This window comes from Styela clava, chromosome 9 (assembly GCF_964204865.1).
Source record: "Styela clava chromosome 9, kaStyClav1.hap1.2, whole genome shotgun sequence".
NCBI lineage: Eukaryota > Metazoa > Chordata > Ascidiacea > Stolidobranchia > Styelidae > Styela > Styela clava.
In genome coordinates, this window is record NC_135258.1 from 21,051,893 (window position 1) to 21,065,553 (window position 13,661).

The window sequence follows — 13,661 nt, forward strand, 5'->3', positions numbered from 1 at the left end:
AATGTCAAGGTTTGAGAGTAGTAGAGAAGTAGAAAAAATACTCCCATGTTTCCTTCATTTGATAACCACGCCACAGAACTTCGATGAATATATATACGCACCAATTGCGAGAGGCAGAAATGCCAAGATGGGATGTCATCGCATTGCAAACCAATATTAGCGATTCTTAGATCTATCTATATCTGTTCCAGTAGTTGAAATAACAATGTTCACTTCAAGGAATTGTTCCCAGGCAAATATTTTATTCCCCACACTCAAAAACATTGTATACACGTCATTGATATTAATTATACATTCTTGTCAAATCTGCGTGCCGCTATTGGCTCTTTCATAGGTATTGGATCCGTATTACCAAAAAATGATTTTGGCCATCTCTGTTCTACATTACTCAACGAATTTGACTGGCAATACACGTCTCGTGTAGCTACCTTAATAAAAAATTAAACCTAGTGTCAATATGTTATTCCAATATATTCCCTCCAAGGAGGAGACTATTCCAATGGTGATGTGGATCTTGTAACCATTCGTACCGTATTCGGTATTTCTTAGTAATTTTGTCATTTTTTCAAAAATTGCTGGCAAATTTTTTTCCTGAATTAGTCTTGTTCATTTCTTTAGGAGCAGGTCTTGCAGAATAACTTGCAAACTATTGATACTATATTTTATCTTATTTCTTAATAAAAGCTTTTCAAACATTTGTTTCCACTAAAGCATATATTATTAATCACCAAAACTAGTAATATTTTTTATTTATTATAGAAATAGTAAATAGTCAGCTATAAAACTAGTATGCAAAACAGAAATTAATAGGTAGAAAACAAACAGATAGCCATAACAATTTAATGCTATATGGAAATATTTTGAATAAAATAACAGCTGAAAAATCCAAAAATGAGTTAGGTAAAAAAACAAATGTTTGTTCGATAAATCAATATTACATCATTCAAGAGTGAGACTGGACGAGAAATTATTAAATTATTCCTTCATAACCATGACACATATGGAATGTTATTCTTTGAAGGTGAATAAAAATCTCAAAAATGGATGATAGCATATAACCATATCAGACACATATAATAAAACACAGCTAAAATATAATGCATAATTTATCTAAACTATGATATAATAGAGCTTAATATGGATAGGAGGTACAAAAATATAAAATAGATCTTTTTTCAAACATACTAAATATACTACCGGTAACTGATTCAAGAGGGTTGCTGCATACTAACACAATTATATTTCTCTTGAATCACTTAGGACAGTCATCTCCACTCTTGCTACAGCATCCTTGCATTATATGCATACGGATTCACCGGCGCAAAAGCATAGAAGACAGAGAAGTAGTTAGTCTCGTAGAAACCCAATCGATACTAAATATAGATATAAATCTTCAAAATACATAGATATAAACAGGTAACACAGTAGGTAATTGGTTCATGACTACATGCAATAAACGAAATCAGTGTTTTGCAAATGTATGGCCTTTCATTCAAGATAAGCTATAGTTTTTTTTTTTTGGAAATAAAATCTCTAGGTATTGTATCCCAGATTTCATATGCCAAAAATTTGCTGACACCAATTTTTAAAACTTGAAAACTGCTGATATTACCAATACCAATATTTTTGAAATATGTCTCGGGATATATCAATCACATCTTTCATCAACACTCAAAACTCCAACATGATAATTTATTGCAAGGGCAGTTAAATCGAAATTTGATACATAGCATATCAAAACATCATCAGTCAAAAGCAATAAAGATTTGTAAACCACTGAGCAAACATATGAAAACTAGGTAATTTGATTAGCATAGGTAAAACAAAATATGAAAAAAGGTAGCTACGCATATATAGGCATTGAAAGGAGGTAAAAAATATGTTGCAAGCAAAGGGATATAAAATTATGCATACAAAATATAGAAAGCTTTTATACAGAATTATCAAAATTATCTAACACATGGAACCATATTCTTATATTAACATTTATATACTAAAATAATTTTATGACGGAGATAGTTTACAATACAATGGTATACGGTATTCAAAATTATGCAAGGGATACCAGCAAAATCATCATGCTTTTATGGAATGTTTTCCTTATTTACAAGGAAAGTGAGCATAGCTAATATTACCAGAAAGCATCGATTATGCATTTCTGTATTTATATTACAATTTTTTTAATAACATCTTCGAATTGTTCTTGTGGCATTTTTACAACCTCTTTGCGCATAAATTCCACTGCAGCACTTACATCAGGTGCGAAAATTTCAAACGAACGCAACTGTCGTAAAACTGTAACAAATGATTCAACCGTAATTTGGTTGTCAATTGGTGCATTGGATCTTTTCAAATCTTTTAGTCTAGGACTTGATCTTGAAGTAACATCAGGCGACATCCATCCCATACAACGAGCTGCAGATTCTTCAAGTCTCTTCATAACAGTCATGCAGGGTTTATCTTCAGACTCATGTGCCAACGTTAATTTTAGAAGTTGAGAGTACCTAAAAAATTTACTTGTGATATTATAACAGTTATTGAAAAAACATTAAAACACCAAATAGATTTGATCAATGATGAATTTAACAATAATATTCCGTGAAAACAACTGCAATAGCAATTTTAGCCGATTATTGCGACCATATTTAAACAGAAAGTAGAGAAGAATCTACATTAAGAAATGACACTTCAGTAAAAAATGGATTTCAACAAAATGATAATATATAAGTGAGTGTTTCATCAGGAGATCCTAGAATAGACAGAACAACCTTCACGAATATTCAGATCACATATAGCCCATTGCATGTTTTAAATAAATCATTCTGATACCAACTAAAATAACTAGTTCAACTAAAATACCGATGTTTAGTAGTCCACTAAACAAACCAACTAAATTACTATTCAATCCATGTTAACCATAAAAAGTTAATTTAGAAACATTGTATAAGTTGGGGCCAAACCTGGTAAGTTAACATAATCTGTCCTCTACACGCTGCATCAGTCTTGCTCGCTCCAGTGTTGATTAGCTAGCATAACAATATATTATCCAAGCTTGTATTTATAAATGATAGCCGAAACACTTTCTTAAAATGTTGTATTAATAATAAATATTCCACTCATTTGCACTCATCTGCATTTAAATACTAAACTAAGTACTGTCCTGCTGATCAAATGACATCGATTATTTATAGCATATCCTCATGTAAATTTCAAACCTTATTGGTACAATCATATCTTCCCTATTCAAAAACTAAGATTGCATTGAGTTTTATATACTTGAACCTTCCATCTTAAATCTTCTCTGAAAAATCCTTCTTTGCTAAGTTTCTTGTGATAGAATTTTATGATAAAACAACAGAATGATGCTAATTAAGATATACTGTATTAATTTTGTTCTCTCGAATGAAGTTTATGAATTTGAGAAATATGTGACAATGCTTTAAATCAAGGGTGTGAAACCTTTAATACAGGAGGGACAGATACCAATAACTGGGCGAAATCGTGAGCCACATCTTTATTTAGCATAAGCTTTCTAGTAGTTTCAAACACAAAAATTTTGGTTATTAATCTTATGACATGCATTGTTCGCTTCGCAAATACTCAGGTATTGGCTCTTCAATGCAAAGGGATTGGAATTACTTGCATGTACTAGATAGAAATAAATTTAAAACCTGTTTCATGAACTGCACACCTTTCAAAATTAGCAATTCCCTGTGGGCCACACATTTTTTTCTCGTGGGCCGCATTTGGCCTGCTGGGCGCATGTTGAACACCCCTGCTTTAAATCATTACTAAATCATTTATCTACGCATTTCAACAACCGAATTATTTCCAAAATTTTTTTTTGACTAACCATTCACATGTGGATGCACTAACTGCCGGAGAAGAGAGTCTGCTGCCATTTCTATCACCACTTCCGGCAGCAGCGACTGCAGACCTCATAACTTTTAAATTGCGATGCATGCCACGTTGACGAACATGAAATGCTTCAAATTTCTTTTCCATTCTTTCCCACTGGCTTCTGCAATTTAATTTATAAGTTTGAGCAAACAGTTGAATATTATTATAATTTATTTGGATGACTAGGTAAACTAGTCTTCATATCCAGATGCAACATTAATGATCTAAATTTCTACAAGCTAATAGCAGGCATGTGATTTTTTATCACAAGAGAATTAAATCTGATATACATGGATTTTGTTAGCCAATGGTAAAAGAACATAGTCAAACAACATAGTGTTGGCAGGTAAAATGGAATTTGCACATTTGTAATAGAAATATTCAATCACACAATTTGATAATACCATTATTCTGTTTTGAAAAATTCTTGTTGATGATACATAAAATTGCCTGAATATACGCCGCACCCACAATTTATTCAGGCAACATCCAACTAACCTTTGCAATTCTGTTAAATTTTGATGAAGTCTTAAAGCTTTTAAATTTGTCACTTCTTGAAATTGTTCTTTCATTTTGATCATTGTTTGTTCTCTGTTGGCACTTTGAAATTCTACTCCAATGTCTACAGATAACTTTGGCGGGGAACTTCTTGGTCGCTTCAACTTGTTGGTACTGTGAATTGCGGTTTGAGGCCGTGGCTGTTTCTGGAACGATTCTGATGCTTGGGAGACAGCACGTCTATAAAAAGTTTTAAATTTCTTAGAAGGTCAAAAGATTGAATAAATGAGTATAAATTAATGTATCAAAATATGACATTACTTTATTCAAAATAGAAGGCATGCTAAAATATAGACAATTTTCACCTGTTTTGGAGGGTTGGGCCTGCTGTATGCGGACGTATGTGCACAGTGGGTTTCTTGCTTGGTAAAGTCTGATCTTCTACCACGACACTCTTCTTTTTGTCATAGTTTTGTTGTACAGGTTTTGGATAAGGTGTGAGAGCCCCTGCATTTTTTAAGAAGTAAACATGCTAGGCATAGAAATTTGTGTGAAATAATGAATTTCAAACTAAGATGTATAAAATTCCACTTTTTTCAATGCAAGGTGACACATTGTATGTTGCTATTTAAATATTATGTTAAATTTGCCGTAAATAAAGACAATGACCGCAATCTGGATGTTCATCTGTATTTCTTGTACATAATGATTGCTGGCACACATTGCAATCATAGACGGCTGAATGTTGAACCAAACTTCACTGATATTTTAGTGGGAAAAAACTTACTTGGAAAATAAAACTTTTTGCAATTTTGAAAAAAATACTCTTGACAATATAATTAAATATAATGGATTATTTTTTGAATATGTCCATAATTCTGAATTTGGAATTATCAGAAAACCAACGGTCCAATGAATTATGATACATTAATTATTTAACATTATCAGTCATATACATGTTAACGTACTGATATGCATAACAGTCACACATATTCCAACATGGGTAATTTAAACAAAATGTGCCATTCCACTTACATTTGTAAACTGGAACCTTCAGCCTTCCTTTCATTTCTGCTTCATCTTCTGCTATTTTCTCTCTGTATAACATTTCTTTGCTTACACTTTCTTTAACAGTGTCAAGAAGTTTTACAAGGTTGTTATGATAATCGGACTCATTGTCATTATCGTGAGTCTCCTTTGAGCCAACATTCTTTCCATATTCTAAAAATATCCTTCATTTGAAAAAGAAAACTTACTTGTTGCTAGATTCACCCGAAAGAATACTTCTTCATAGCCTCCATAAGGCTAAGATGTGAGAGATTACATAAGATAAATAATATGATATAAATAGAAAACAGATGATGTTGAATAGTAAAATCAACAGTTACTAAACTACTTAATCCTGAGGTAGAGTCATAATATGATGAAATATTGCATAAAATAAGTAATAAAATGCAGTATGTGAATCCCAGCTCAAGATGAATGCGATCTAAATAGTAGTTCAGGCGAGATACCAGCACAAGGCCAGAATCAATCATAAAACATATAAGACAGTCTTAAAATTTGAGCAAACCTGAAGCCAATTGTCTGTTATCAATTGAACTTCTTCTGAATGTGCTATGTCCAGGAGAAATTGAAAATACTGAAGGAGTTCTTGAATGTTCGAAAGCATTAGGTGCATCTTTGTGACGCTTTGGAGAGGCTGGTGACAAAAATCCTAGACTTGTGGATACAGTGCCGCTACATTGAGAATTTGATCTTGACAGTGATCTGAACAACAATATTTGTTGTTCTGTCAATTGTGAACTTTTAAACTAAAAATTAGATCTTTGACCAACAAATTAATGATTTAACAAATTCCAGATTGTCAACTTGACCCGGCGATTGACACATTGTGCTAAGCATTTGGAATATGCTTGCCATTGCACCTCTGATAACTATGAGCAAGAGAATTGTTGAAGTCTTCACTGTCATAGGGTGGTTCATGTAATTGCTAGCCAGTTATGACTTTCTCTACTAATGAGTCCATGAATCTAATAACTGGTTAACTGCTCCCCTGTCTGACAGGAGTCTATGGTTCTTCATATTTTGATTGAGCTGTCTTATCGGCTTTCTTATCCCCCGGGATAAAAATGAAAATCCCATCCCATCCTAGCGAAATATAATGCTATCGAGTCCAAATCTTCTTTAAATATTGTACGGTAAATGCTTTTATGTTAAATATACACTTTTTGAGGTAATTACGCATGAGCTGGTTAAAAAGAATGATTATTAAAGCCATGTTTGATGTTCGTGGCAAGGATGAAAAAGATATCAGGACATTATGATATCATCATCAAATTTAAAAATATGATTTGTATCTGTTATGTTAACATATTATTTCTGATTAATATATTATTATAATGATTACAGTGAAAATTTATGATCAGAATATGTTGACCACCAGAGTATTATCAACTTACACAGATGTTTGAAAACTTGATCTGGAGAAACTACGCCAACTGGTGCCCATATATCTATCAGAATTTGCATCAGCCATTCCGCCAGGATGAACGGTATTCCAACATTCAGCCAATGGAACTATGTGCTCGCTAGTGACAAATAATGATTGATTAATAATATGATTAGTATAAATTACGGTAAGTGATAATTATGGGAAATTTACTAAATTGAAGCCAATAATGTTCTACTGTATCCAATAATATACAAATAATATTTGTTAATCTTTCATTGTTCAATATTACTACATACCCAAGAGTCACAATCTCAGAAAGTCCTTGCTCATGTCTGCATGCTTCGATCAACCAATGCAAGGCACAAAGTTGTCTCCAAAGTTGATAATTTTTTTGATTTTTATCAGAGTGAGATATGGCCTTAAAAAATATTTGTATCAGTATGACCACTTCATAATAATAGCATTTATCCTCTATAAAAATAAAAAATTACTGGTATGTGATTTTCCAATTTAAAATATTTTGACTATCGCAACACTGAAGAGAGACTAATCATACACCAGTATATTAGGAATACTTCAAAAGTAAATATGCATCGACTATCTTTTAGTTGTTTACAAAACTTGTCTAATAATTCATCACTTCACTTTTTGAAACTTAAAGATATTATTGTCAAAAATTGTAAAATTAATTTTTTTCAATTTTGACATTTAGTTTCCATACAAAATCTTTTTTATTTCAATAATAAGTGTTTCCAACAATGATCTCTTAATGAGTTTCCATAGAAACATGCTCTCATTCGGATATCATGTTTGATTAAGTGTAAACAATTTACAAGACATAACAACTAACCTTGTAACTGAAATCTGAGGGCATTTCTCTAGATTTATCAGTGCTTTGCAGTTGACATTGATCAATTTTGAATAAAAATTGTGGTGCTGGAAGAGCTTTGGCACCTTGCCTAAAAAAGCAACCCAAAAATCAAAGTTGTATTGTTTCAATAAAAAGAAATTGCAATGATAATAACAACGAGAAACATTTATATGTTTGTACCGGTATATGTGTTAGCTGCCTAGGCAACTAATTTAGAGTAAATAGATTGTTCAAAAATGATTATTTGTTATCTCTGAGGTTAGTGCCTAGAATAGGTCAAATAATTCAAAATAAAGTCACTGAACGTCTAACAAGTTCAAGCTGTCACTGCTAAATAATTTAATAAATAAAGAAACAAATAATAAGAATTTACTGAACTTTTTTATATCTGACAAAAAGTATCAAAGTATCAAAAAAAATAAATGATATTTATAAATATGAAAGAATTATTATTATTTTAATAGTGTACATATCACAAATACATACAAGTATGTAATGTATGTATACAAATAAAAGCGAAAATAAGATACGTTGTATTTGAATCATTGAAAATTGTTCAAGATATTTTTATTCAACAGCATTGTGCATGATAAAACAAATAATAGTACCTTTTAATATAGGGTTTTAAAACCATGATTGAATATCAGTTTATTTAGTATAGCTATCAATGCTTTAAACCTGGCGTATTTTTCCTCTTTTCAACAACAAAAAATGATAACTTACTGAAATTCCGCATCAGTTTCAGATGTGACACTGACAATCTTCATGTCGTCATTTGAATTTTTTGCTTGAACATCTTTAAATATCAAATCAAATATCAAAGCATTTATCGCAATGAAAAGATCTCAATATCAATGTTAACTAGCCTGAATTTGAAAACACTACCCAATAAAATTCTAACTAATCAGATTTATTTCACTGTATAAATTTAGAAAAGGCACCGTTTGTTTCATACAAACATAATATAGCACATTGTAATTTGTTTTACACAATGTATTAGTTTTTTGGAGCATTGGTAACAAACATCACCTACACAAAATATGCACTATGCTAGAATTTGATGCATTGTTGTGCTTAGAACCATTCGAATTATGGCCACAGTAAATTTTGGTTGCAAATTGCAAGTCCGACAGTCCACTCAAACATAAAATACCCATTTAGGTTATGCAAGTGTAATATCATTTCTAATAGATTGAAGGTGATTGAATTGGAGTTGTCAAGAAACAAAAGTGATCAATCTTGAGAGTAGATTTGAAATTTGTAAGAGATCAATTTGGATTTGGGTTTTTAACAGACAATCTTATGCCAACTTTTATAGGACAAAAATTAATTTTGTTTTGGAAAACTACATTATAATATAAACCTAATTTCACCAAATCTATTAAATTCATTCACACCACAAAACTTTATTCTACAAAACACCATCGTCTATAACAAATCATGAAAGGATAAAAATATGTTTCAGTTTGATGCGCTTTTATTATCAAAACTTCTCAGGTTTGGATAAAATGTTCATTACAAAAATACGCTAGTTGCATCACATGACCAGAAATGATGCTACAAAATTTTTTGATTTCTAATAACTGTTTGATTGAGATACAAATTCTAGTTTTGTAAATTCAATAAATTCTTTACACATCAGAGATATGTAATATCATGCCCAAAAATTCTTTTGTGTTCCTTGTTAGATACAGTTACAACAATAGTTTTATAACAATCAGATTGTTTACATAGTACATCGTATCATGAAAGGAATTAACGTCATGATGGCACGAGTAGAAAGGGCACATCAAATTACAATAACAAGTTTTATAAAATTCAGTATTCTTCACAGATCCTAATTATCTCATGATTTCAAAAATATGTTCCAATATAAAAATCGAATCAATAATTCATGTAGTTTGAAACAACAACTTTCAAAAAGTTTCATTAGTTAGTCACTGCAAATTACTAAAAATTCACGGCGATTTTACAAATTTCTTGCTTTGAATTTGTATAGTGTCAAAAAGGTATGGATTTTATTAATGAGTCCAGCGAAAAAAATATGAAAAATCCAATTTACTTCAATTAAGTTTTCCAATGACTAACAAAATTAGCCAGCTGCAAATTAGACAGTTTATTTACAACAGCTTAACAGGATAACGTTTAAAAAATAATAAGAAGCACAGCTTACAATTGGGGTCATTATGATGACGTTATTTTCATTTATATTTCTAAATGAAATTTATATTCAGCAGTGGGTCGGATGAAACACTTCGGTGGGCCGGATCTGAACTGTAAGTTGCCCAACCCTGGTCTAAACCAATCCATTGTCACTAGATTTTAAATTGTCCTTGAATTCCATGCATTAATATGGCATCCAGATGTAAGTTTTTTATACCTTACCTTATACCTTAAAATTTCAAAATAATGTATGTTTATGATATTGGATATTATCAAACATCAAACACTATTAAAAAAACCTCACCCTTTATTTCAACATTATGTTTTGGTTCCAGCTTAAGAGATTCTGAAGTTTCAAGTATGTTGAATAAAGAATGACCCAGTTTCACAGAATGCTTGGTGCTTTCAACCATGTTCAGATTGGTTGCAATGTCTTGTAAATTAAGTCCTCGACTGAAAGCCAAAATTGTCTGATTAACCCAGAGAATAATAGAATCGATCTTTCCAGCATAATCCATTCCAACATAAGCTAGTTGATATAGAACATTACTTGGTTCCAAAATAATAATAATAACTTACTTCTGAGATCGTGAAGAAATAGGTCTACTTGAGGAACTTGCAGGCTTTGGTTTATCAGCATCATGCATTGAAGTATGGTTTGATGAGGGTATGTTTTCCTTTGACAACACTTTTGTAGATTTTGGATGTTGATCTGTAAAAATCACAAGAGTGAGTATAGTCAGCCCTTAACACTTTGCAAGAAAGAAAAAATATTTCAACAGAATTTCAAATATAAACAAAATCAAATAATCGAGTAATTAGGAAATTTATGATTTCTGTTTTATGGATCACCCTGTAATAGAGATTTCACCTAAATATAACCGAAACCCAGAGGAAAATCACTCGCATAAACCCCCCCCCAAAAAAATTGATTTTAAATTAGGAATTTAAAAAAATTCGCATAAAGCCGACCTTACAAAGCGTAACATGCTGTACACACCTATCACAGTTAAGGATGTTTAATTTGAATTTAATATTCGAATATCGCTATTTGCTATCTTCTAGTATCGTTTTTAATGTATATATTAAAATCGGATATCGTGCACACATTCTAGCGCCGCTGTTCACGGTTTGATTGAAAACATTAGGATAGGATTTATATATTTATCCCAAGGAGAGGAAAGTCGATAAGACGGTTTAATCATATGGTGACCAGTATATGGTTACCAGTCCAGGGTGGGTATGGGATTAGTTAGCCAGTTATTTGTTTACGGAAGCATGGACTTGATGGTGGAGGAAGCCGTAACCGACCAGCGGCTACGTGAACCACCCTGCGGTGATGAGGAGTTTAGCAATCCTCTTGCACACAACCATCCCGCATGGGATTCAAACCTGCGAACCCACGAAGGACAATCAGAGATGGACAGCCACACCGCCGAGCGACATTTTTCCATTATTATATTTTATGTTTTATCATAATCAAAGACAGCCCTTTGCAGTGCAGCTAAATTACTGCTGACATAAGTGGATTTTAATCAGCACCGACTTGAAGTACTTATAACACCTCAAGGATGTTTTTGGTTGAAAATATTTTACAATTATTATTGTATATTTTACACAGTCAAGATATCCTGGGCGACCACAGCAATAAATCTAAAAGCAAATAGTTTCAAAATTAATTGTTTTCATTGATAGTTACCCAGCATAACAGAAAATCATTGCAATTCCAGCCTGTGACATAGCTCCCAAATTTCATTTAGTATCTATCGTGAAGTTATTTGTTAGCCTGGCTTTGGTAATGATAATATCGTTCGATCAGAGTCATGCGCGTATAAGCTGACCCCTTAATTTGCAACTTTTTTTTTTTGAGTTTTGAACTTGGCATATATGTGAGGAGATACAGTAAAAGCAATATATACATTATACAACAACCATGATCAAGATATGACCATTGATCGCTCAAATATGCCAGGAAGCAGGTAAAACTTTGATTTACAATAAAAAGTCTTATGCTTAATTTGATGTTTGTGAGATATCAATATTTACCTTTTTCTTGTCCCAGTGTCTTTTTAACAAGGTCTTTCACATTCAGAATAAGAGTGCCAACTGGTTGATATGGCTTACTGGAGGATGACATAAAACCTTGTGAAGTCAACTGACGTAATCTCCGAGAATAATTCATGCGGAACATATCTAATCTTGTTGGTGAACCTAGATTGTATTGATTAAAACTTCGAGCTTTGAGTTTGGCATCCTTTGCTGCAGACCATGGAGGAACAGGTTGAATATTCAAATAATGCCGGGGATCTTCCAACGACATTTTTGCCAATTTTTGTTAATACAATGAAGATACAAATGAGTTCTTGCATATATGCCTTATTTCAGGGCATTTTGACTGAAACATAAATAGACGATGATATTAAACTTTGGAACTAACCACATATCTCCTCTGAAATAAAACTATGATCAACTTTGTATTAACTACTGTACTAAATACATTCAAAAAATGTAACTATTCATAAACAGGTCTCAAGACAGACAAAAGGTTGAATACTGGAGTTTGAAAAAATATTATTTGGAAGTATTGCAGAAAAAATTTGACCTAAACAATCCACAATTATTTTTGGTAAATTATTGCTCAATTATTGGGAAATTTTGGCCAAGAAACTTATTGTACCCTCTTCATACTGTTAAAAGGGCAAACGTCAACTTTTGTCATTCTGCCAAAAAACCATAGTACTGTCGAAGATTAGCATTCCTTCTTTTACCTTATCTCAATATATTTGTGATAGAGATAATATTTTTCAAACCAGGATTGAAATGTGAGTCACACAACACACAAATTAAGCCTAAAGGTGAAAGAACAATTTTCTAAATAATGCCAAAATCTATAAAAGCTTTAATGAAGACATAATTGGATAAAGACGTAAAATGCACACATTTTTGGGATGAATCTATGAAATTTGGTTTCTTGTTTTCACCTTCCTGTGTTCTGTTTTTATTTTTAGGAATCAATATATCTGTCTATTACAGTACCGCTACCTCTGGTGATTTGCCACGTTAGAGTTTCAGAGTTAATTTCTTTCAACTAAACTGAGTTCAATACCAGGCCAGAATCCTCTTTGAAATTTCAAGTACGGTATTTAAAATTAAGTTATTCGATTCAGTCTCAAAAGACTGATTAAATCAGTTGTTAGGAATCTAAGGCTAAAACAGGAGTATAAAATTGCACTGTAACCGATTCACTTCTGTAACTTTAATTACGAACGTGCCTACCTGAATCTGTGATGATGGAGCCGTGAAAATAGTTGAAGGGAATTTCCTCAACGAAATCCGTTGTCATGACACCCATATGTGGGGACTTCCCCTCACTAAATGAGTGAATTCGCAGAAAACGTTAGAAGTCAAGATAAATCACACAGTGAACAAATAAATAAATAAAAAAACAGAAACAACTTTACACATCATATTAATACTTGTATAGCAGTTGCCAAATTGAATATCGATTTTGTAAAAAAGAGTGAACAGTAAAGAATTTTTTTTACGTAAAATGATATCGATTGGTTGATTATGATTAGAGTCATTATGATGAATTTTCCAGAGTTGGGTGCATAAAGAGGCGGCCTAGATCAAGGGTACTCAAATTTTTGGTGCTATGGTGCCCGTGAAGCACTTGACTAATATTTAAGTAACTCCACAATAAATTTATAAAAATCAAGACAAAAAAACACTGTTACTTACCGATTAAATTTTCTGAGTAAATTAAAATTACTC

The 13,661-nt window shown here is 32.0% G+C and overlaps 1 protein-coding gene across 1 annotated transcript; it reads right to left on the reverse strand.

Moving 5' to 3' along the window:
* Window positions 1–706: 706 nt before the first annotated feature.
* LOC120339960 (uncharacterized) lies at window positions 707–13,270 on the reverse strand. Its single transcript, XM_039408204.2, has 14 exons — window positions 13,164–13,270; window positions 11,934–12,282; window positions 10,467–10,599; window positions 10,192–10,340; window positions 8,448–8,520; window positions 7,704–7,812; window positions 7,150–7,271; window positions 6,861–6,989; window positions 5,972–6,168; window positions 5,434–5,619; window positions 4,764–4,905; window positions 4,399–4,638; window positions 3,854–4,021; window positions 707–2,504 (listed from the first exon to the last, which is right to left on the reverse strand). The coding sequence occupies exons 2-14, from the start codon at window positions 12,205–12,207 to the stop codon at window positions 2,165–2,167; spliced, it is 2,262 nt and encodes a 753-aa protein (XP_039264138.2). The 5' UTR covers window positions 12,208–12,282; window positions 13,164–13,270; the 3' UTR covers window positions 707–2,164.
* Window positions 13,271–13,661: the final 391 nt, after the last annotated feature.

Excerpts from the sequence above, each read along its gene's own strand:
- LOC120339960 (XM_039408204.2), bottom strand. The coding sequence starts at position 12,207 with ATGTCGTTGGAAGATCCCCGGCATTATTTGAATATTCAACCTGTTCCT. Across the intron at positions 10,341-10,466 it reads ATTTCTTCACGATCTCAGAA|TCGAGGACTTAATTTACAAG; the intron begins GTAAGTTATTAT and ends TTTGGCTTTCAG. Across the intron at positions 4,022-4,398 it reads AATTTAACAGAATTGCAAAG|AAGCCAGTGGGAAAGAATGG; the intron begins GTTAGTTGGATG and ends ATTAAATTGCAG.